Source organism: Anopheles arabiensis, chromosome 2 (genome assembly GCF_016920715.1).
Source record: "Anopheles arabiensis isolate DONGOLA chromosome 2, AaraD3, whole genome shotgun sequence".
Classification (NCBI taxonomy): domain Eukaryota; kingdom Metazoa; phylum Arthropoda; class Insecta; order Diptera; family Culicidae; genus Anopheles; species Anopheles arabiensis.
Window position 1 is genome coordinate 58036439 of NC_053517.1, and position 21025 is coordinate 58057463.

Sequence of the window (21025 nt, forward strand, 5' to 3'; positions counted from 1 at the left end):
CGCACAGTAAGAAGTGTGCTCGCACTGTGCGTTGTGCGAAAAGTGCCCGCACTGTGCGAAGTGTGCGTAAAGTGCGGAAAGCACACGCACTGTGCGAAAAGTGCGCGCACCATGCGGAGTGTGCTCGCACTGTGCGAAAAGTGCGAATTGCGCGCACTGTGCGAAGTGCGCGCACTGTGTGAAGTGCGCGCACTGTGTGAAGTGCGCGCACTGTGTGAAGTGCGCGCACTGTGCGAAGTGCGGGCACAGTGCGGAGTGCGCGCACAGTGCGGAGAACGCGCACAGTGCGAATGTGCACCGCACACTAAGATGTGCGTGCGTGTACGCACAGCACACTCAATTGTGCTATTTTACCCAACACTAGTTGGAACCTTACAACAGCAAAATAGGATGGTTCCAACGACCTGTCAACATATGTGTTAAGAATTGGTGAGAGAAGAAAAGAGATGGGAAAAGTGAAAATAGTTGTAAGGAAATAGGATAAAAAGACTCGACTCTTGAGTGGTATACGAATCATACACCGCAAATTTTCTAAGATTGCTTCAGTAATGTTTTTTTTACTGAAAGCTACCTTAGAGTGATATTATCGTAAAGATACTGCCGTCCGTCTCAAACCTGTGTTGGGGTAAGAGGCGGGACTTATCATAATCATGAAAGCTATTGAGTAATAGATAGTTTTGCTGAATTAAACATATTGCAGTACAGCAAATTTTACTGAAATTCAGCTATGTAGTGTCAATTTTGTCGTTTCACTAAATATGAGTAAAACAAATTACTCAAAATGTAGCTATTCATTCTGTCAAAACGACATGTCAGTCAGTCTGAGCAATAAAAGAAAACATATTGCAGTGCCAGCTTGCTCGGGATGAACAAAAGTTGATTTGGTAAGCGCTTACAGACACCTCCATAAAATTTTAGGTGAGAATTCGGCTTGCGGGATTAATGTAAAATAATGTTTTGGTTGAGAAAAATCTTCACACCACTGCGTTGTTCTTGCTGAAATTTCGTGGTAACTGTTGGAATCTCGCGTTCCAACTACCTGTCATAAACGGGACGTTTTAAAACGAGCGACCAGTACACGAACAAGGCACGAAGCGTAACAGGAAAAAAGCGTTAAAAAGGGCCGCAAGATAGGAACGAGCCTTTTCTAAACCAATCGCGAAAAAACGGACAAATTTTTTGGCGCGTAATAAGATAATAAATCGTTTTTGGCAAGAGATTTCATCCGCTTTGGTTTTAGTTCCCAACATTCCAATAAATTTGGTTCGATAAATCCAAACACATGTTGATTCGATAAATCCAAAATAAATTGGATTTGGAAATTCGTCAAACGATTTCGTGTACGGCATTCCTCGTTCGTCGTGTAGTTTCGCGAGTCGAAAAAATAAATCACGCGCGGTGTGTGTCGAAGTGCCTGTGACCAAAAAGTGCAATGGAGCAGCAGCAATTGCGTGGTATGCCAAGGGCAGAGCCGGCTACCACAGGGACTGTCCAAGGGACAGAACGTGTCAACGTTTACACTAGCCCCCGCGGAGCATCGTCCACCCCAGGAGCATTGCGCGAGACTCTCTCCCCGTCAGAAGGTTCCACTGTGGAATATGTGTACGAGTGGGCAGCAAGTAAGGCGGAAAAATTGCAGCAGTACCAGCCAACCTAGTTCGAAGATGACGCCCGGAGGCGCGTTCCTCAAGAAGGAAGTAAGACCCCTCAACAAGGAGCGTCGAGTAAGACAGGTGAGGCAAGTGGTAACGGTCCGGCAAATCCAGATCGAGACGAGGAAGAGACGCTGTCAGCGTCTGAAAGTGCACGATGGGAAAGTGAGGAGCGGCACAGACGGCGTATTGTGCATGAACGCGAGCTGCTAAAGCTCGATATTGCGGAAGCGCAAACTGGCGAGACCGCCATCGCGCAGCCCCCGAACACTTTGGGACGAAAAGAGAAAGAGTTTCAAGAGTGGGTCCGCGACATGGAGAATTCCATGCGCCAGCCCATTCGCGACAAGGATGGCCGTTCACGGGGTCAACATCCTGTGGTTCAACACCCCGACGCGAGAATCACACGCACACCAAATCCTCACACGATACAATATGGCCACGACACGTACGCAACACAACAGGATGCAGGGTACGCGACACACATGCACCCCCAACCGGCATTATCGCGCGATTTTTATGTGTATCTATCATTTTTCTCATTCTAACATTCAGAAAAATTTTCGTTCTGCCTCGCTCTTCTGGGTGTTGGTCTGGTTTTGCTTGCAACTTTTCTGTGTCACATCAAACATTCTCATGTTTCATATGGCTCTTCTCTTTCCATCGTTAGAGAGAAACTCTTGCGTCTCGCTTTTCTGGGACTTATCCAATTTCGCTTGCTACACCAATCGTTCACGCAAGCGTTCTCTCTCCCGCTCTTTGTATCATTGTACAGGTACTCCCCGATATACGCTATCAATGCGGACCGGAGGCAATAGCGTATCTCGAGTATTATCGAAAGCCAAATTTCGAGGTTTTCAGTCAAATTATAGCTTATTTTCGTATAATTTTGCATGAAGTGGTAGGTTTTAGCCACTAAATTAGTTATTTGATCTGATTTCAACTGAAGATTACAATGTTATACCTTTTGAAATGGTTTTTAATATTCAACCAAAAGGGAATTTATTTTCCAATTTACATTCCATTTCTCAAATTAGTACAATTTCTTCAAGAACTGTCAAATTAAAAAAAAGCGTATAGCGAAATCACGTATTTCGAGTCTGGCGTATATCGAGGAATACCTGTATATCCACACGAGGAAGGCGCTGCTTCGCGTTCTCATGAAAAAGTGGTAGTATGAAATCAAGTTTGCAAGCAGAAGAACCGCTTGAAATCAAGTTTGCCAGTCGATGCGTGGTCGTTTTTTCTCTCGCGAAACCACTACGAAAAAAACTATTTGGTAAATACAGCCTTTAAGTAAGAGTTACATCAATCTTTATCAAACTAAATGGTATTAATAATTGTGATATCAAATAATATTCGTTTTCTATAGAAATCCACGAAATTCTATAGAACACACGCACGAACGGAAGTGAGCACGGACCACGATAGAAACAATATTCAATTGATTGGTAAGTATTGCGCTTCGCGTGAAGTCGGAACAGCTGTTGGCAAAATATTTAATATTTCCCTCTATCCCTAGGAGTGCCGAAAACAACAGAACAAGAGAGGAAAGAAGGCAGGAACGATCCTCCAACGTGCTAGCGCCTGGTAGAGGAGAAGCGGCAGGAAGGTAGAGGCGATCATCCAGCGCGCTAGCGCAGCATGTGAGAGCAGCGAGAGGGAGGCAAGTAGGAAGAATTTTTAACGTGTGGACACCATTCGACGAAGACAACGCTGGATTAAAGGAAGAACGAGGGCGTAAGACGGGTACGTGTGTATCTCGCACGGGTGTTCGGCAGTGTGAATTGTGTGAGTATTGAAAAGTGTATGTGTGAGTAGAGGTAAAGAGGTAAAATAAAGAGCGAATGTGTAGAACGGAAAAATGAGAGAGAGTCTGTGTTTGTTTTGGGAGAGAGGAGAGAATGAAAGATCGCGATTTAGTTTTAAGCGTCGATGTGTTCCAAACTAATTTTTTGGAATGTTAGAAACTGGCGCTCTAACCAAAAAAAAGAGAACAAAGTGAATTTGTTAGGTAAGCACTGAGGGTGCACCAAAAAATTAGTTTTTTTTCTTTATTCTCTGTTATCTTCGCTCTTGGGTGTTTTTATCGCAATTGATCGTTTCCGCGGTTTTTCTGCCTTTTTAACTGCTTGCGCACACACAAAACATCGCCTTAGCTGACAGTTTGTTGGAACCTTATAACAGTTTCCAACATGAAGAGAAGGGGACATGGGACATGGCGAGAGGGGGGGGGGGGCGGGGTGATGGGCATGTGTGGTATGAATGTGTGAAAGCGATTGACCTTTGATTCGCCCCGACTTGAACTCGTTGCACCAACGGATCGGAGTCGCTAATGCTATCTGATGCTAATGCTAAAGGGCGGTTATATTTGCAATATATGCTTGCACTGTGCGAAGTGTGCTCGCACAGTAAGAAGTGTGCTCGCACTGTGCGTTGTGCGAAAAGTGCCCGCACTGTGCGAAGTGTGCGTAAAGTGCGGAAAGCACACGCACTGTGCGAAAAGTGCGCGCACCATGCGGAGTGTGCTCGCACTGTGCGAAAAGTGCGAATTGCGCGCACTGTGCGAAGTGCGCGCACTGTGTGAAGTGCGCGCACTGTGTGAAGTGCGCGCACTGTGTGAAGTGCGCGCACTGTGCGAAGTGCGCGCACTGTGCGAAGTGCGGGCACAGTGCGGAGTGCGCGCACAGTGCGGAGAACGCGCACAGTGCGAAATGTGCACCGCACACTAAGATGTGCGTGCGTGTACGCACAGCACACTCAATTGTGCTATTTTACCCAACACTAGTTGGAACCTTACAACAGCAAAATAGGATGGTTCCAACGACCTGTCAACATATGTGTTAAGAATTGGTGAGAGAAGAAAAGAGATGGGAAAAGTGAAAATAGTTGTAAGGAAATAGGATAAAAAGACTCGACTCTTGAGTGGTGTACGAATCATACACCGCAAATTTTCTAAGATTGCTTCAGTAATGTTTTTTTTACTGAAAGCTACCTTAGAGTGATATTATCGTAAAGATACTGCCGTCCTTCTCAAACCTGTGTTGGGGTAAGAGGCGGGACTTATCATAATCATGAAAGCTATTGAGTAATAGATAGTTTTGCTGAATTAAACATATTGCAGTACAGCAAATTTTACTGAAATTCAGCTATGTAGTGTCAAATTTGTCGTTTCACTAAATATGAGTAAAACAAATTACTCAAAATGTAGCTATTCATTCTGTCAAAACGACATGTCAGTCAGTCTGAGCAATAAAAGAAAACATATTGCAGTGCCAGCTTGCTCGGGATGAACAAAAGTTGATTTGGTAAGCGCTTACAGACACCTCCATAAAATTTTAGGTGAGAATTCGGCTTGCGGGATTAATGTAAAATAATGTTTTGGTTGAGAAAAATCTTCACACCACTGCGTTGTTCTTGCTGAAATTTCGTGGTAACTGTTGGAATCTCGCGTTCCAACTACATGTCATAAACGGGACGTTTTAAAACGAGCGACCAGTACACGAACAAGGCACGAAGCGTAACAGGAAAAAAGCGTTAAAAAGGGCCGCAAGATAGGAACGAGCCTTTTCTAAACCAATCGCGAAAAAACGGACAAATTTTTTGGCGCGTAATAAGATAATAAATCGTTTTTGGCAAGAGATTTCATCCGCTTTGGTTTTAGTTCCCAACATTCAAAAAAATTTGGTTCGATAAATCCAAACACATGTTGATTCGATAAATCCAAAATAAATTGGATTTGGAAATTCGTCAAACGATTTCGTGTACGGCATTCCTCGTTCGTCGTGTAGTTTCGCGAGTCGAAAAAATAAATCACGCGCGGTGTGTGTCGAAGTGCCTGTGACCAAAAAGTGCAATGGAGCAGCAGCAATTGCGTGGTATGCCAAGGGCAGAGCCGGCTACCACAGGGACTGTCCAAGGGACAGAACGTGTCAACGTTTACACTAGCCCCCGCGGAGCATCGTCCACCCCAGGAGCATTGCGCGAGACTCTCTCCCCGTCGGAAGGTTCCACTGTGGAATATGTGTACGAGTGGGCAGCAAGTAAGGCGGAAAAATTGCAGCAGTACCAGCCAACCTCGTTCGAAGATGACGCCCGGAGGCGCGTTCCTCAAGAAGGAAGTAAGACCCCTCAACAAGGAGCGTCGAGTAAGACAGGTGAGGCATGTGGTAACGGTCCGGCAAATCCAGATCGAGACGAGGAAGAGACGCTGTCAGCGTCTGAAAGTGCACGATGGGAAAGTGAGGAGCGGCACAGACGGCGTATTGTGCATGAACGCGAGCTGCTAAAGCTCGATATTGCGGAAGCGCAAACTGGCGAGACCGCCATCGCGCAGCCCCCAAACACTTTGGGACGAAAAGAGAAAGAGTTTCAAGAGTGGGTCCGCGACATGGAGAATTCCATGCGCCAGCCCATTCGCGACAAGGATAGCCGTTCACGGGGTCAACATCCTGTGGTTCAACACCCCGACGCGAGAATCACACGCACACCAAATCCTCACACGATACAATATGGCCACGACATGTACGCAACACAACAGGATGCAGGGTACGCGACACACATGCACCCCCAACCGGCATTATCGCGCGATTTTTATGTGTATCTATCATTTTTCTCATTCTAACATTCAGAAAAATTTTCGTTCTGCCTCGCTCTTCTGGGTGTTGGTCTGGATTTGCTTGCAACTTTTCTGTGTCACATCAAACATTCTCATGTTTCATATGGCTCTTCTCTTTCCATCGTTAGAGAGAAACTCTTGCGTCTCGCTTTTCTGGGACTTATCCAATTTCTCCCGCTCTTTGTATCATTGTACAGGTACTCCCCGATATACGCTATCAATGCGGACCGGAGGCAATAGCGTATCTCGAGTATTATCGAAAGCCAAATTTCGAGGTTTTCAGTCAAATTATAGCTTATTTTCGTATAATTTTGCATGAAGTGGTAGGTTTTAGCCACTAAATTAGTTATTTGATCTGATTTCAACTGAAGATTACAATGTTATATGGTTTTTAATATTCAACCAAAAGGGAATTTATTTTCCAATTGACATTCCATTTCTCAAATTAGTACAATTTGCTCAAAGAACTGTCAAATTAAAAAAAAAGCGTATAGCGAAATCACGTATTTCGAGTCTGGCGTATATCGAGGAATACCTGTATATCCACACGAGGAAGGCGCTGCTTCGCGTTCTCATGAAAAAGTGGTAGTGTGAAATCAAGTTTGCAAGCAGAAGAATCGCTTGAAATCAAGTTTGCCAGTCGATGCGTGGTCGTTTTTTCTCTCGCGAAACCACTACGAAAAAACTATTTGGTAAATACAGCCTTTAAGTAAGAGTTACATCAATCTTTATCAAACTAAATGGTATTAATAATTGTGATATAATATTCAAATAATATTCGTTTTCTATAGAAATCCACGAAATTCTATAGAACACACGCACGAACGGAAGTGAGCACGGACCACGATAGAAACAATATTCAATTGATTGGTAAGTATTGCGCTTCGCGTGAAGTCGGAACAGCTGTTGGCAAAATATTTAATATTTCCCTCTATCCCTAGGAGTGCCGAAAACAACAGAACAAGAGAGGAAAGAAGGCAGGAACGATCCTCCAACGTGCTAGCGCCTGGTAGAGGAGAAGCGGCAGGAAGGTAGAGACGATCATCCAGCGCGCTAGCGCAGCATGTGAGAGCAGCGAGAGGGAGGCAAGCAGGAAGAATTTTTAACGTGTGGACACCATTCGACGAAGACAACGCTGGATTAAAGGAAGAACGAGGGCAGGTAAGACGGGTACGTGTGTCTCTCGCACGGGTTTTCGGCAGTGTGAATTGTGTGAGTATTGAAAAGTGTATGTGTGAGTAGAGGTAAAGAGGTAAAATAAAGAGCGAATGTGTAGAACGGAAAAATGAGAGAGAGTCTGTGTTTGTTTTGGGAGAGAGGAGAGAATGAAAGATCGCGATTTAGTTTTAAGCGTCGATGTGTTCCAAACTAATTTTTTGGAATGTTAGAAACTGGCACTCTAACCAAAAAAAAGAGAACAAAGTGAATTTGTTAGGTAAGCACTGAGGGTGCACCAAAAAATTAGTTTTTTTTCTTTATTCTCTGTTATCTTCGCTCTTGGGTGTTTTTATCGCAATTGATCGTTTCCGCGGTTTTTCTGCCTTTTTAACTGCTTGCGCACACACAAAACATCGCCTTAGCTGACAGTTTGTTGGAACCTTATAACAGTTTCCAACATGAAGAGAAGGGACATGGGACATGGCGAGAGGGGGGGGGGGGGGGGTGATGGGCATGTGTGGTATGAATGTGTGAAAGCGATTGACCTTTGATTCGCCCCGACTTGAACTCGTTGCACCAACGGATCGGAGTCGCTAATGCTATCTGATGCTAATGCTAAAGGGCGGTTATATTTGCAATATATGCTTGCACTGTGCGAAGTGTGCTCGCACAGTAAGAAGTGTGCTCGCACTGTGCGTTGTGCGAAAAGTGCCCGCACTGTGCGAAGTGTGCGTAAAGTGCGGAAAGCACACGCACTGTGCGAAAAGTGCGCGCACCATGCGGAGTGTGCTCGCACTGTGCGAAAAGTGCGAATTGCGCGCACTGTGCGAAGTGCGCGCACTGTGTGAAGTGCGCGCACTGTGTGAAGTGCGCGCACTGTATGAAGTGCGCGCACTGTGCGAAGTGCGCGCACTGTGCGAAGTGCGGGCACAGTGCGGAGTGCGCGCACAGTGCGGAGAACGCGCACAGTGCGAAATGTGCACCGCACACTAAGATGTGCGTGCGTGTACGCACAGCACACTCAATTGTGCTATTTTACCCAACACTAGTTGGAACCTTACAACAGCAAAATAGGATGGTTCCAACGACCTGTCAACATATGTGTTAAGAATTGGTGAGAGAAGAAAAGAGATGGGAAAAGTGAAAATAGTTGTAAGGAAATAGGATAAAAGACTCGACTCTTGAGTGGTGTACGAATCATACACCGCAAATTTTCTAAGATTGCTTCAGTAATGTTTTTTTACTGAAAGCTACCTTAGAGTGATATTATCGTAAAGATACTGCCGTCCTTCTCAAACCTGTGTTGGGGTAAGAGGCGGGACTTATCATAATCATGAAAGCTATTGAGTAATAGATAGTTTTGCTGAATTAAATATATTGCAGTACAGCAAATTTTACTGAAATTCAGCTATGTAGTGTCAAATTTGTCGTTTCACTAAATATGAGTAAAACAAATTACTCAAAATGTAGCTATTCATTCTGTCAAAACGACATGTCAGTCAGTCTGAGCAATAAAAGAAAACATATTGCAGTGCCAGCTTGCTCGGGATGAACAAAAGTTGATTTGGTAAGCGCTTACAGACACCTCCATAAAATTTTAGGTGAGAATTCGGCTTGCGGGATTAATGTAAAATAATGTTTTGGTTGAGAAAAATCTTCACACCACTGCGTTGTTCTTGCTGAAATTTCGTGGTAACTGTTGGAATCTCGCGTTCCAACTACCTGTCATAAACGGGACGTTTTAAAACGAGCGACCAGTACACGAACAAGGCACGAAGCGTAACAGGAAAAAAAGCGTTAAAAAGGGCCGCAAGATAGGAACGAGCCTTTTCTAAACCAATCGCGAAAAAAACGGACAAATTTTTTGGCGCGTAATAAGATAATAAATCGTTTTTGGCAAGAGATTTCATCCGCTTTGGTTTTAGTTCCCAACATTCCAAAAAATTTGGTTCGATAAATCCAAACACATGTTGATTCGATAAATCCAAAATAAATTGGATTTGGAAATTCGTCAAACGATTTCGTGTACGGCATTCCTCGTTCGTCGTGTAGTTTCGCGAGTCGAAAAAATAAATCACGCGCGGTGTGTGTCGAAGTGCCTGTGACCAAAAAGTGCAATGGAGCAGCAGCAATTGCGTGGTATGCCAAGGGCAGAGCCGGCTACCACAGGGACTGTCCAAGGGACAGAACGTGTCAACGTTTACACTAGCCCCCGCGGAGCATCGTCCACCCCAGGAGCATTGCGCGAGACTCTCTCCCCGTCAGAAGGTTCCACTGTGGAATATGTGTACGAGTGGGCAGCAAGTAAGGCGGAAAAATTGCAGCAGTACCAGCCAACCTCGTTCGAAGATGACGCCCGGAGGCGCGTTCCTCAAGAAGGAAGTAAGACCCCTCAACAAGGAGCGTCGAGTAAGACAGGTGAGGCAAGTGGTAACGGTCCGGCAAATCCAGATCGAGACGAGGAAGAGACGCTGTCAGCGTCTGAAAGTGCACGATGGGAAAGTGAGGAGCGGCACAGACGGCGTATTGTGCATGAACGCGAGCTGCTAAAGCTCGATATTGCGGAAGCGCAAACTGGCGAGACCGCCATCGCGCAGCCCCCGAACACTTTGGGACGAAAAGAAAAAGAGTTTCAAGAGTGGGTCCGCGACGTGGAGAATTCCATGCGCCAGCCCATTCGCGACAAGGATGGCCGTTCACGGGGTCAACATCCTGTGGTTCAACACCCCGACGCGAGAATCACACGCACACCAAATCCTCACACGATACAATATGGCCACGACATGTACGCAACACAACAGGATGCAGGGTACGCGACACACATGCACCCCCAACCGGCATTATCGCGCGATTTTTATGTGTATCTATCATTTTTCTCATTCTAACATTCAGAAAAATTTTCGTTCTGCCTCGCTCTTCTGGGTGTTGGTCTGGTTTTGCTTGCAACTTTTCTGTGTCACATCAAACATTCTCATGTTTCATATGGCTCTTCTCTTTCCATCGTTAGAGAGAAACTCTTGCGTCTCGCTTTTCTGGGACTTATCCAATTTCGCTTGCTACACCAATCGTTCACGCAAGCGTTCTCTCTCCCGCTCTTTGTATCATTGTACAGGTACTCCCCGATATACGCTATCAATGCGGACCGGAGGCAATAGCGTATCTCGAGTATTATCGAAAGCCAAATTTCGAGGTTTTCAGTCAAGTTATTGCTTATTTTCGTATAATTTTGCATGAAGTGGTAGGTTTTAGCCACTAAATTAGTTATTTGATCTGATTTCAACTGAAGATTACAATGTTATACCTTTTGAAATGGTTTTTAATATTCAACCAAAAGGAAATTTATTTTCCAATTGACATTCCATTTCTCAAATTAGTACAATTTGCTCAAAGAATTGTCAAATTAAAAAAAAAGCGTATAGCGAAATCACGTATTTCGAGTCTGGCGTATATCGAGGAATACCTGTATATCCACACGAGGAAGGCGCTGCTTCGCGTTCTCATGAAAAAGTGGTAGTGTGAAATCAAGTTTGCAAGCAGAAGAACCGCTTGAAATCAAGTTTGCCAGTCGATGCGTGGTCGTTTTTTCTCTCGCGAAACCACTACGAAAAAAACTATTTGGTAAATACAGCCTTTAAGTAAGAGTTACATCAATCTTTATCAAACTAAATGGTATTAATAATTGTGATATCAAATAATATTCGTTTTCTATAGAAATCCACGAAATTCTATAGAACACACGCACGAACGGAAGTGAGCACGGACCACGATAGAAACAATATTCAATTGATTGGTAAGTATTGCGCTTCGCGTGAAGTCGGAACAGCTGTTGGCAAAATATTTAATATTTCCCTCTATCCCTAGGAGTGCCGAAAACAACAGAACAAGAGAGGAAAGAAGGCAGGAACGATCCTCCAACGTGCTAGCGCCTGGTAGAGGAGAAGCGGCAGGAAGGTAGAGGCGATCATCCAGCGCGCTAGCGCAGCATGTGAGAGCAGCGAGAGGGAGGCAAGCAGGAAGAATTTTTAACGTGTGGACACCATTCGACGAAGACAACGCTGGATTAAAGGAAGAACGAGGGCAGGTAAGACGGGTACGTGTGTCTCTCGCACGGGTTTTCGGCAGTGTGAATTGTGTGAGTATTGAAAAGTGTATGTGTGAGTAGAGGTAAAGAGGTAAAATAAAGAGCGAATGTGTAGAACGGAAAAATGAGAGAGAGTCTGTGTTTGTTTTGGGAGAGAGGAGAGAATGAAAGATCGCGATTTAGTTTTAAGCGTCGATGTGTTCCAAACTAATTTTTTGGAATGTTAGAAACTGGCGCTCTAACCAAAAAAAGAGAACAAAGTGAATTTGTTAGGTAAGCACTGAGGGTGCACCAAAAAATTAGTTTTTTTTCTTTATTCTCTGTTATCTTCGCTCTTGGGTGTTTTTATCGCAATTGATCGTTTCCGCGGTTTTTTGCCTTTTTAACTGCTTGCGCACACACAAAACATCGCCTTAGCTGACAGTTTGTTGGAACCTTATAGCAGTTTCCAACATGAAGAGAAGGGGACATGGGACATGGCGAGAGGGGGGGGGGGGGTGATGGGCATGTGTGGTATGAATGTGTGAAAGCGATTGACCTTTGATTCGCCCCGACTTGAACTCGTTGCACCAACGGATCGGAGTCGCTAATGCTATCTGATGCTAATGCTAAAGGGCGGTTATATTTGCAATATATGCTTGCACTGTGCGAAGTGTGCTCGCACAGTAAGAAGTGTGCTCGCACTGTGCGTTGTGCGAAAAGTGCCCGCACTGTGCGAAGTGTGCGTAAAGTGCGGAAAGCACACGCACTGTGCGAAAAGTGCGCGCACCATGCGGAGTGTGCTCGCACTGTGCGAAAAGTGCGAATTGCGCGCACTGTGCGAAGTGCGCGCACTGTGTGAAGTGCGCGCACTGTGTGAAGTGCGCGCACTGTGTGAAGTGCGCGCACTGTGCGAAGTGCGCGCACTGTGCGAAGTGCGGGCACAGTGCGGAGTGCGCGCACAGTGCGGAGAACGCGCACAGTGCGAAATGTGCACCGCACACTAAGATGTGCGTGCGTGTACGCACAGCACACTCAATTGTGCTATTTTACCCAACACTAGTTGGAACCTTACAACAGCAAAATAGGATGGTTCCAACGACCTGTCAACATATGTGTTAAGAATTGGTGAGAGAAGAAAAGAGATGGGAAAAGTGAAAATAGTTGTAAGGAAATAGGATAAAAAGACTCGACTCTTGAGTGGTGTACGAATCATACACCGCAAATTTTCTAAGATTGCTTCAGTAATGTTTTTTTACTGAAAGCTACCTTAGAGTGATATTATCGTAAAGATACTGCCGTCCTTCTCAAACCTGTGTTGGGGTAAGAGGCGGGACTTATCATAATCATGAAAGCTATTGAGTAATAGATAGTTTTGCTGAATTAAACATATTGCAGTACAGCAAATTTTACTGAAATTCAGCTATGTAGTGTCAAATTTGTCGTTTCACTAAATATGAGTAAAACAAATTACTCAAAATGTAGCTATTCATTCTGTCAAAACGACATGTCAGTCAGTCTGAGCAATAAAAGAAAACATATTGCAGTGCCAGCTTGCTCGGGATGAACAAAAGTTGATTTGGTAAGCGCTTACAGACACCTCCATAAAATTTTAGGTGAGAATTCGGCTTGCGGGATTAATGTAAAATAATGTTTTGGTTGAGAAAAATCTTCACACCACTGCGTTGTTCTTGCTGAAATTTCGTGGTAACTGTTGGAATCTCGCGTTCCAACTACCTGTCATAAACGGGACGTTTTAAAACGAGCGACCAGTACACGAACAAGGCACGAAGCGTAACAGGAAAAAAGCGTTAAAAAGGGCCGCAAGATAGGAACGAGCCTTTTCTAAACCAATCGCGAAAAAACGGACAAATTTTTTGGCGCGTAATAAGATAATAAATCGTTTTTGGCAAGAGATTTCATCCGCTTTGGTTTTAGTTCCCAACATTCAAAAAAATTTGGTTCGATAAATCCAAACACATGTTGATTCGATAAATCCAAAATAAATTGGATTTGGAAATTCGTCAAACGATTTCGTGTACGGCATTCCTCGTTCGTCGTGTAGTTTCGCGAGTCGAAAAAATAAATCACGCGCGGTGTGTGTCGAAGTGCCTGTGACCAAAAAGTGCAATGGAGCAGCAGCAATTGCGTGGTATGCCAAGGGCAGAGCCGGCTACCACAGGGACTGTCCAAGGGACAGAACGTGTCAACGTTTACACTAGCCCCGCGGAGCATCGTCCACCCCAGGAGCATTGCGCGAGACTCTCTCCCCGTCGGAAGGTTCCACTGTGGAATATGTGTACGAGTGGGCAGCAAGTAAGGCGGAAAAATTGCAGCAGTACCAGCCAACCTCGTTCGAAGATGACGCCCGGAGGCGCGTTCCTCAAGAAGGAAGTAAGACCCCTCAACAAGGAGCGTCGAGTAAGACAGGTGAGGCAAGTGGTAACGGTCCGGCAAATCCAGATCGAGACGAGGAAGAGACGCTGTCAGCGTCTGAAAGTGCACGATGGGAAAGTGAGGAGCGGCACAGACGGCGTATTGTGCATGAACGCGAGCTGCTAAAGCTCGATATTGCGGAAGCGCAAACTGGCGAGACCGCCATCGCGCAGCCCCCGAACACTTTGGGACGAAAAGAGAAAGAGTTTCAAGAGTGGGTCCGCGACATGGAGAATTCCATGCGCCAGCCCATTCGCGACAAGGATGGCCGTTCACGGGGTCAACATCCTGTGGTTCAACACCCCGACGCGAGAATCACACGCACACCAAATCCTCACACGATACAATATGGCCACGACATGTACGCAACACAACAGGATGCAGGGTACGCGACACACATGCACCCCCAACCGGCATTATCGCGCGATTTTTATGTGTATCTATCATTTTTCTCATTCTAACATTCAGAAAAATTTTCGTTCTGCCTCGCTCTTCTGGGTGTTGGTCTGGTTTTGCTTGCAACTTTTCTGTGTCACATCAAACATTCTCATGTTTCATATGGCTCTTCTCTTTCCATCGTTAGAGAGAAACTCTTGCGTCTCGCTTTTCTGGGACTTATCCAATTTCGCTTGCTACACCAATCGTTCACGCAAGCGTTCTCTCTCCCGCTCTTTGTATCATTGTACAGGTACTCCCCGATATACGCTATCAATGCGGACCGGAGGCAATAGCGTATCTCGAGTATTATCGAAAGCCAAATTTCGAGGTTTTCAGTCAAATTATAGCTTATTTTCGTATAATTTTGCATGAAGTGGTAGGTTTTAGCCACTAAATTAGTTATTTGATCTGATTTCAACTGAAGATTACAATGTTATACCTTTTGAAATGGTTTTTAATATTCAACCAAAAGGGAATTTATTTTCCAATTGACATTCCATTTCTCAAATTAGTACAATTTGCTCAAAGAACTGTCAAATTAAAAAAAAAAGCGTATAGCGAAATCACGTATTTTGAGTCTGGCGTATATCGAGGAATACCTGTATATCCACACGAGGAAGGCGCTGCTTCGCGTTCTCATGAAAAAGTGGTAGTGTGAAATCAAGTTTGCAAGCAGAAGAACCGCTTGAAATCAAGTTTGCCAGTCGATGCGTGGTCGTTTTTTCTCTCGCGAAACCACTACGAAAAAACTATTTGGTAAATACAGCCTTTAAGTAAGAGTTACATCAATCTTTATCAAACTAAATGGTATTAATAATTGTGATATCAAATAATATTCGTTTTCTATAGAAATCCACGAAATTCTATAGAACACACGCACGAACGGAAGTGAGCACGGACCACGATAGAAACAATATTCAATTGATTGGTAAGTATTGCGCTTCGCGTGAAGTCGGAACAGCTGTTGGCAAAATATTTAATATTTCCCTCTATCCCTAGGAGTGCCGAAAACAACAGAACAAGAGAGGAAAGAAGGCAGGAACGATCCTCCAACGTGCTAGCGCCTGGTAGAGGAGAAGCGGCAGGAAGGTAGAGGCGATCATCCAGCGCGCTAGCGCAGCATGTGAGAGCAGCGAGAGGGAGGCAAGTAGGAAGAATTTTTAACGTGTGGACACCATTCGACGAAGACAACGCTGGATTAAAGGAAGAACGAGGGCAGGTAAGACGGGTACGTGTGTATCTCGCACGGGTGTTCGGCAGTGTGAATTGTGTGAGTATTGAAAAGTGTATGTGTGAGTAGAGGTAAAGAGGTAAAATAAAGAGCGAATGTGTAGAACGGAAAAATGAGAGAGAGTCTGTGTTTGTTTTGGGAGAGAGGAGAGAATGAAAGATCGCGATTTAGTTTTAAGCGTCGATGTGTTCCAAACTAATTTTTTGGAATGTTAGAAACTGGCGCTCTAACCAAAAAAAAGAGAACAAAGTGAATTTGTTAGGTAAGCACTGAGGGTGCACCAAAAAATTAGTTTTTTTTCTTTATTCTCTGTTATCTTCGCTCTTGGGTGTTTTTATCGCAATTGATCGTTTCCGCGGTTTTTTTGCCTTTTTAACTGCTTGCGCACACACAAAACATCGCCTTAGCTGACAGTTTGTTGGAACCTTATAACAGTTTCCAACATGAAGAGAAGGGACATGGGACATGGCGAGAGGGGGGGGGGGGGGTGATGGGCATGTGTGGTATGAATGTGTGAAAGCGATTGACCTTTGATTCGCCCCGACTTGAACTCGTTGCACCAACGGATCGGAGTCGCTAATGCTATCTGATGCTAATGCTAAAGGGCGGTTATATTTGCAATATATGCTTGCACAGTGCGAAGTGTGCTCGCACAGTAAGAAGTGTGCTCGCACTGTGCGTTGTGCGAAAAGTGCCCGCACTGTGCGAAGTGTGCGTAAAGTGCGGAAAGCACACGCACTGTGCGAAAAGTGCGCGCACCATGCGGAGTGTGCTCGCACTGTGCGAAAAGTGCGAATTGCGCGCACTGTGCGAAGTGCGCGCACTGTGTGAAGTGCGCGCACTGTGTGAAGTGCGCGCACTGTGTGAAGTGCGCGCACTGTGTGAAGTGCGCGCACTGTGCGAAGTGCGCGCACTGTGCGAAGTGCGGGCACAGTGCGGAGTGCGCGCACAGTGCGGAGAACGCGCACAGTGCGAAATGTGCACCGCACACTAAGATGTGCGTGCGTGTACGCACAGCACACTCAATTGTGCTATTTTACCCAACACTAGTTGGAACCTTACAACAGCAAAATAGGATGGTTCCAACGACCTGTCAACATATGTGTTAAGAATTGGTGAGAGAAGAAAAGAGATGGGAAAAGTGAAAATAGTTGTAAGGAAATAGGATAAAAGACTCGACTCTTGAGTGGTGTACGAATCATACACCGCAAATTTTCTAAGATTGCTTCAGTAATGTTTTTTTTACTGAAAGCTACCTTAGAGTGATATTATCGTAAAGATACTGCCGTCCTTCTCAAACCTGTGTTGGGGTAAGAGGCGGGACTTATCATAATCATGAAAGCTATTGAGTAATAGATAGTTTTGCTGAATTAAACATATTGCAGTACAGCAAATTTTACTGAAATTCAGCTATGTAGTGTCAAATTTGTCGTTTCACTAAATATGAGTAAAACAAATTACTCAAAATGTAGCTATTCATTCTGTCAAAACGACATGTCAGTCAGTCTGAGCAATAAAAGAAAACATATTGCAGTGCCAGCTTGCTCGGGATGAACAAAAAGTTGATTTGGTAAGCGCTTACAGACACCTCCATAAAATTTTAGGTGAGAATTCGGCTTGCGGGATTAATGTAAAATAATGTTTTGGTTGAGAAAAATCTTCACACCACTGCGTTGTTCTTGCTGAAATTTCGTGGTAACTGTTGGAATCTCGCGTTCCAACTACCTGTCATAAACGGGACGTTTTAAAACGAGCGACCAGTACACGAACAAGGCACGAAGCGTAACAGGAAAAAAGCGTTAAAAAGGGCCGCAAGATAGGAACGAGCCTTTTCTAAACCAATCGCGAAAAAACGGACAAATTTTTTGGCGCGTAATAAGATAATAAATCGTTTTTGGCAAGAGATTTCATCCGCTTTGGTTTTAGTTCCCAACATTCCAAAAAATTTGGTTCGATAAATCCAAACACATGTTGATTCGATAAATCCAAAATAAATTGGATTTGGAAATTCGTCAAACGATTTCGTGTACGGCATTCCTCGTTCGTCGTGTAGTTTCGCGAGTCGAAAAAATAAATCACGCGCGGTGTGTGTCGAAGTGCCTGTGACCAAAAAGTGCAATGGAGCAGCAGCAATTGCGTGGTATGCCAAGGGCAGAGCCGGCTACCACAGGGACTGTCCAAGGGACAGAACGTGTCAACGTTTACACTAGCCCCCGCGGAGCATCGTCCACCCCAGGAGCATTGCGCGAGACTCTCTCCCCGTCGGAAGGTTCCACTGTGGAATATGTGTACGAGTGGGCAGCAAGTAAGGCGGAAAAATTGCAGCAGTACCAGCCAACCTCGTTCGAAGATGACGCCCGGAGGCGCGTTCCTCAAGAAGGAAGTAAGACCCCTCAACAAGGAGCGTCGAGTAAGACAGGTGAGGCAAGTGGTAACGGTCCGGCAAATCCAGATCGCGACGAGGAAGAGACGCTGTCAGCGTCTGAAAGTGCACGATGGGAAAGTGAGGAGCGGCACAGACGGCGTATTGTGCATGAACGCGAGCATCTAAAGCTCGATATTGCGGAAGCGCAAACTGGCGAGACCGCCATCGCGCAGCCCCCGAACACTTTGGGACGAAAAGAGAAAGAGTTTCAAGAGTGGGTCCGCGACATGGAGAATTCCATGCGCCAGCCCATTCGCGACAAGGATGGCCGTTCACGGGGTCAACATCCTGTGGTTCAACACCCCGACGCGAGAATCACACGCACACCAAATCCTCACACGATACAATATGGCCACGACATGTACGCAACACAACAGGATGCAGGGTACGCGACACACATGCACCCCCAACCGGCATTATCGCGCGATTTTTATGTGTATCTATCATTTTTCTCATTCTAACATTCAGAAAAATTTTCGTTCTGCCTCGCTCTTCTGGGTATTGGTCTGGTTTTGCTTGCAACTTTTCTGTGTCACATCAAACATTCTCATGTTTCATATGGCTCTTCTCTTTCCATCGTTAGAGAGAAACTCTTGCGTCTCGCTTTTCTGGGACTTATCCAATTTCGCTTGCTACACCAATCGTTCACGCAAGCGTTCTCTCTCCCGCTCTTTGTATCATTGTACAGGTACTCCCCGATATACGCTATCAATGCGGACCGGAGGCAATAGCGTATCTCGAGTATTATCGAAAGCCAAATTTCGAGGTTTTCAGTCAAATTATAGCTTATTTTCGTATAATTTTGCATGAAGTGGTAGGTTTTAGCCACTAAATTAGTTATTTGATCTGATTTCAACTGAAGATTACAATGTTATACCTTTTGAAATGGTTTTTAATATTCAACCAAAAGGGAATTTATTTTCCAATTGACATTCCATTTCTCAAATTAGTACAATTTGCTCAAAGAACTGTCAAATTAAAAAAAAAGCGTATAGCGAAATCACGTATTTTGAGTCTGGCGTATATCAAGGAATACCTGTATATCCACACGAGGAAGGCGCTGCTTCGCGTTCTCATGAAAAAGTGGTAGTGTGAAATCAAGTTTGCAAGCAGAAGAACCGCTTGAAATCAAGTTTGCCAGTCGATGCGTGGTCGTTTTTTCTCTCGCGAAACCACTACGAAAAAACTATTTGGTAAATACAGCCTTTAAGTAAGAGTTACATCAATCTTTATCAAACTAAATGGTATTAATAATTGTGATATCAAATAATATTCGTTTTCTATAGAAATCCACGAAATTCTATAGAACACACGCACGAACGGAAGTGAGCACGGACCACGATAGAAACAATATTCAATTGATTGGTAAGTATTGCGCTTCGCGTGAAGTCGGAACAGCTGTTGGCAAAATATTTAATATTTCCCTCTATCCCTAGGAGTGCCGAAAACAACAGAACAAGAGAGGAAAGAAGGCAGGAACGATCCTCCAACGTGCTAGCGCCTGGTAGAGGAGAAGCGGCAGGAAGGTAGAGGCGATCATCCAGCGCGCTAGCGCAGCATGTGAGAGCAGCGAGAGGGAGGCAAGCAGGAAGAATTTTTAACGTGTGGACACCATTCGACGAAGACAACGCTGGATTAAAGGAAGAACGAGGGCAGGTAAGACGGGTACGTGTGTATCTCGCACGGGTTTTCGGCAGTGTGAATTGTGTGAGTATTGAAAAGTGTATGTGTGAGTAGAGGTAAAGAGGTAACATAAAGAGCGAATGTGTAGAACGGAAAAATGAGAGAGAGTCTGTGTTTGTTTTGGGAGAGAGGAGAGAATGAAAGAAATTGAACAATAATGTAGCATACAGAATCTACATGTATGATACACGCTGTCGCACCGTTGCAGAAACGTGCTCTTTAGTGCTGCTAATGAGCACGATTTGAGAACATTTGAGCCCGTTTTTTCTTATACAAAATTTTTAAATGTCGCGCGATAATGTCGGTTGGGCCATGCAGGATACGTGACGCATCCGCGAGACGTTGCATCGTTTGGGTACGAGACAAAACCGAACTTGACACAGTACGGGTACACTACACATCAAGCGCACGCGAACCGCCCGGAAAATTCACAGCACTTTGGGAATTTGGAGCACTTGGGACACACAACACTGCACAACACACGGCCGCAGATACACGGCACTTTCTTGAGCCAGAGCCAGATCGCAGCACGTCAACCTGTACCTCGAGATTTGCCAACCTTTACTGGGAATGTGGATGATTGGGCGGTATTTATCACCGCGTATGAACGCACTACCGCTGCTTGTGGCTATACGGATGACGAGAACGTGACCCGGCTGCAACACGCGTTAAACGGGCCCGCGTTGGAGGCGGTTGGACACCTCTTATCTTTCCCGGACGGGTTGAACGAAGCGATCGAGACCCTCAAGTCTCGCTATGGAAAGCCCGACTTGATAGTTGAGTCCGTTATACGGAAAATAAGGTGTATGGCCGCTCCTAAGATAAACGATTTGCCCAGCTTGGTGGAGTTTGGGTTCGCTGTGAAACGTTTGCTCGGAGCAGTTAAGGCTTCGGGGCTGCATGCCTATATGTACGACGTAACGTTGTTGAAAGAACTTGTGAAGAAGCTGCCACCAGTCATCTGTATCGATTGGGCGAGGACCACAAGAAGGATGCGTGAGGTAACGTTGATGGAGTTTGGACGGTGGATTGGTGAGCTGGCGAGTGATTTGTGCCGTGTCATTGATATGACGCCCGTCCTGGGGGGGCACGATACGGCACCTCGACATCCTGACCCGCTCCCAAAACGACAGCAGTTCCAACCCCAACCGTTCCAGAATCGTCGAAGTCCGCCTGATCGATTCCAGCCCTCTCGACCAATCCAGATGGAATCGAACGGCACGGGGCGAGCACATCCGGCCTACTGCAACGTGACAGTCCTGCAAGAGATGAACGTTAGTGACCGGACGCCAGAGATCGACATACCTGTGTCGATGCCAGCGTG

The 21025-nt window shown here is 45.2% G+C and overlaps 1 protein-coding gene and 2 long non-coding RNA genes across 3 annotated transcripts; all 3 read left to right on the plus strand.

The window, feature by feature from the left end:
• Nucleotides 1-879: 879 nt before the first annotated feature.
• LOC120897125 lies at nucleotides 880-3857 on the plus strand. Its single transcript, XR_005738500.1, has 3 exons — nucleotides 880-2931; nucleotides 3025-3103; nucleotides 3175-3857. It is a non-coding gene; the product is annotated as an uncharacterized LOC120897125 (long non-coding RNA).
• Nucleotides 3858-6355: 2498 nt separating this feature from the next.
• Nucleotides 6356-7678, plus strand: LOC120897124. Its single transcript, XR_005738499.1, has 3 exons — nucleotides 6356-6962; nucleotides 7062-7140; nucleotides 7212-7678. It is a non-coding gene; the product is annotated as an uncharacterized LOC120897124 (long non-coding RNA).
• A 9096-nt stretch (nucleotides 7679-16774) lies between these two features.
• LOC120897552 lies at nucleotides 16775-19786 on the plus strand. The gene is made up of 2 exons (XM_040302526.1): nucleotides 16775-19383; nucleotides 19455-19786. The coding sequence occupies exon 1, from the start codon at nucleotides 17712-17714 to the stop codon at nucleotides 18477-18479; it is 768 nt and encodes a 255-aa protein (XP_040158460.1). The 5' UTR covers nucleotides 16775-17711; the 3' UTR covers nucleotides 18480-19383; nucleotides 19455-19786.
• The last annotated feature ends 1239 nt before the right edge of the window (nucleotides 19787-21025 follow it).